Source organism: Odontomachus brunneus, unplaced genomic scaffold (genome assembly GCF_010583005.1).
Source record: "Odontomachus brunneus isolate Ranch 3 - 2012 unplaced genomic scaffold, Obru_v1 Obru_scaffold_047, whole genome shotgun sequence".
In the NCBI taxonomy this organism is placed as follows: domain Eukaryota; kingdom Metazoa; phylum Arthropoda; class Insecta; order Hymenoptera; family Formicidae; genus Odontomachus; species Odontomachus brunneus.
The window spans coordinates 1,856,273-1,857,461 of NW_022639497.1; the positions used below are offsets into that span (position 1 = coordinate 1,856,273).

Sequence of the window (1,189 nt, forward strand, 5' to 3'; positions counted from 1 at the left end):
ATCTCGGCTAAAGAAATTTAAAATGGTTCGTATCTCAGCTATCCCGATTTTGTCAAAGTTATTTAATTATATCTTGAATTCAATTTTATTTCTTATGCATTTTTGTCGATAATAGAAGCGAGAACATTAAAAAGCTATAAACTGCCCGTGAAACTCAAAGTACGCCAAAATTAAAAATATGACCAAAATATTCTTTGTACTTCTATATTTGTACCAAATTAGAATGAAATCGGAGTGCACTTTTTGCGTAGGTTTACTTGTAAGCCGTAACTACATATTTTTGTTGCGTCAAACAAAACTTTGATTAATCAAAAAATTTGCTCGAATTCCAAAGAAGTGTTTGGTTGATTCAACCAAATCTTCTTTCTGTGTGTGATTAATGTATGGATGTTTACTTTATTTATCGTTCGCGCACAACTCCCGAGTTGTCAAAGTTTAAATGGACAGCGCGAGCGCGCGTGCGCCGGCACACCCACGTGGTCGGGACGAGAAATGGCCGCGGACGCGGTCGCTCACTCGCTCGCTCCAAAAAACCAGCCGCGACAAGTTGCCTAATTTGGTGATCGGCGCGTGAAGATGTCGGATGGACTCACACAATCCCGGCATCTCCTCGAACGTCGCGACGCCCTTGTCCGCGAGATCCAGCTCGGGATTCTGGATCTCCCGCGCCTCGTCCAGCACCTTCTTCGCTTTTGACATCTTCCCCGCAGGAATACACGACACTGGCGCGGCCTGATTCATTGCGCGGCAGCACACACGTCGTCGGAGGGGTATATCCGCGAGACCGATCCGCGTTCCCGGCCCTGGAGGATGCGTCATCGGCTACTCCGGCGCACTCTATTTTATCGTCCCGACCAACGGAACCGACTCGGCTCACGTCAGATGGCGGTTGCTGTGCCTTTAAACGCGTGTCTGACCAGGCGACTTCCTTCAATAAACACAGTGCTGGTATTAATTGCCGCGTCAGCTAATAAATCTGAGTACTCGCATCAAGCGTTTTCGGCCAGCACGGCCGCTGACTACGACTCCAGATGACTCTTCCCACTCACGTTTCAATTCATCTGACGTTAGTCCACGATTTTTCAAACAGATTCTACCGAGGAAGAAGACTAATTGAACGAATTTCGTGTTACGATTTAAAAGCAAGCGAATCTTTTATTCGAATGTTTCTTCAAGTTTAATGTTATCA

At 45.9% G+C, this 1,189-nt stretch overlaps 1 protein-coding gene across 1 annotated transcript in view; it reads right to left on the reverse strand.

Moving 5' to 3' along the window:
- LOC116844806 (ras suppressor protein 1) overlaps nucleotides 1-816 on the reverse strand; it is a 2,947-nt gene extending 2,131 nt beyond the window's left edge. Inside the window, exon 1 of the mRNA XM_032816853.1 lies at nucleotides 594-816. Within this exon, the coding sequence (XP_032672744.1) occupies nucleotides 594-741 (148 nt within the window). The 5' untranslated portion in view covers nucleotides 742-816. The remainder of the gene's footprint in view (nucleotides 1-593) is intronic.
- Nucleotides 817-1,189: the final 373 nt, after the last annotated feature.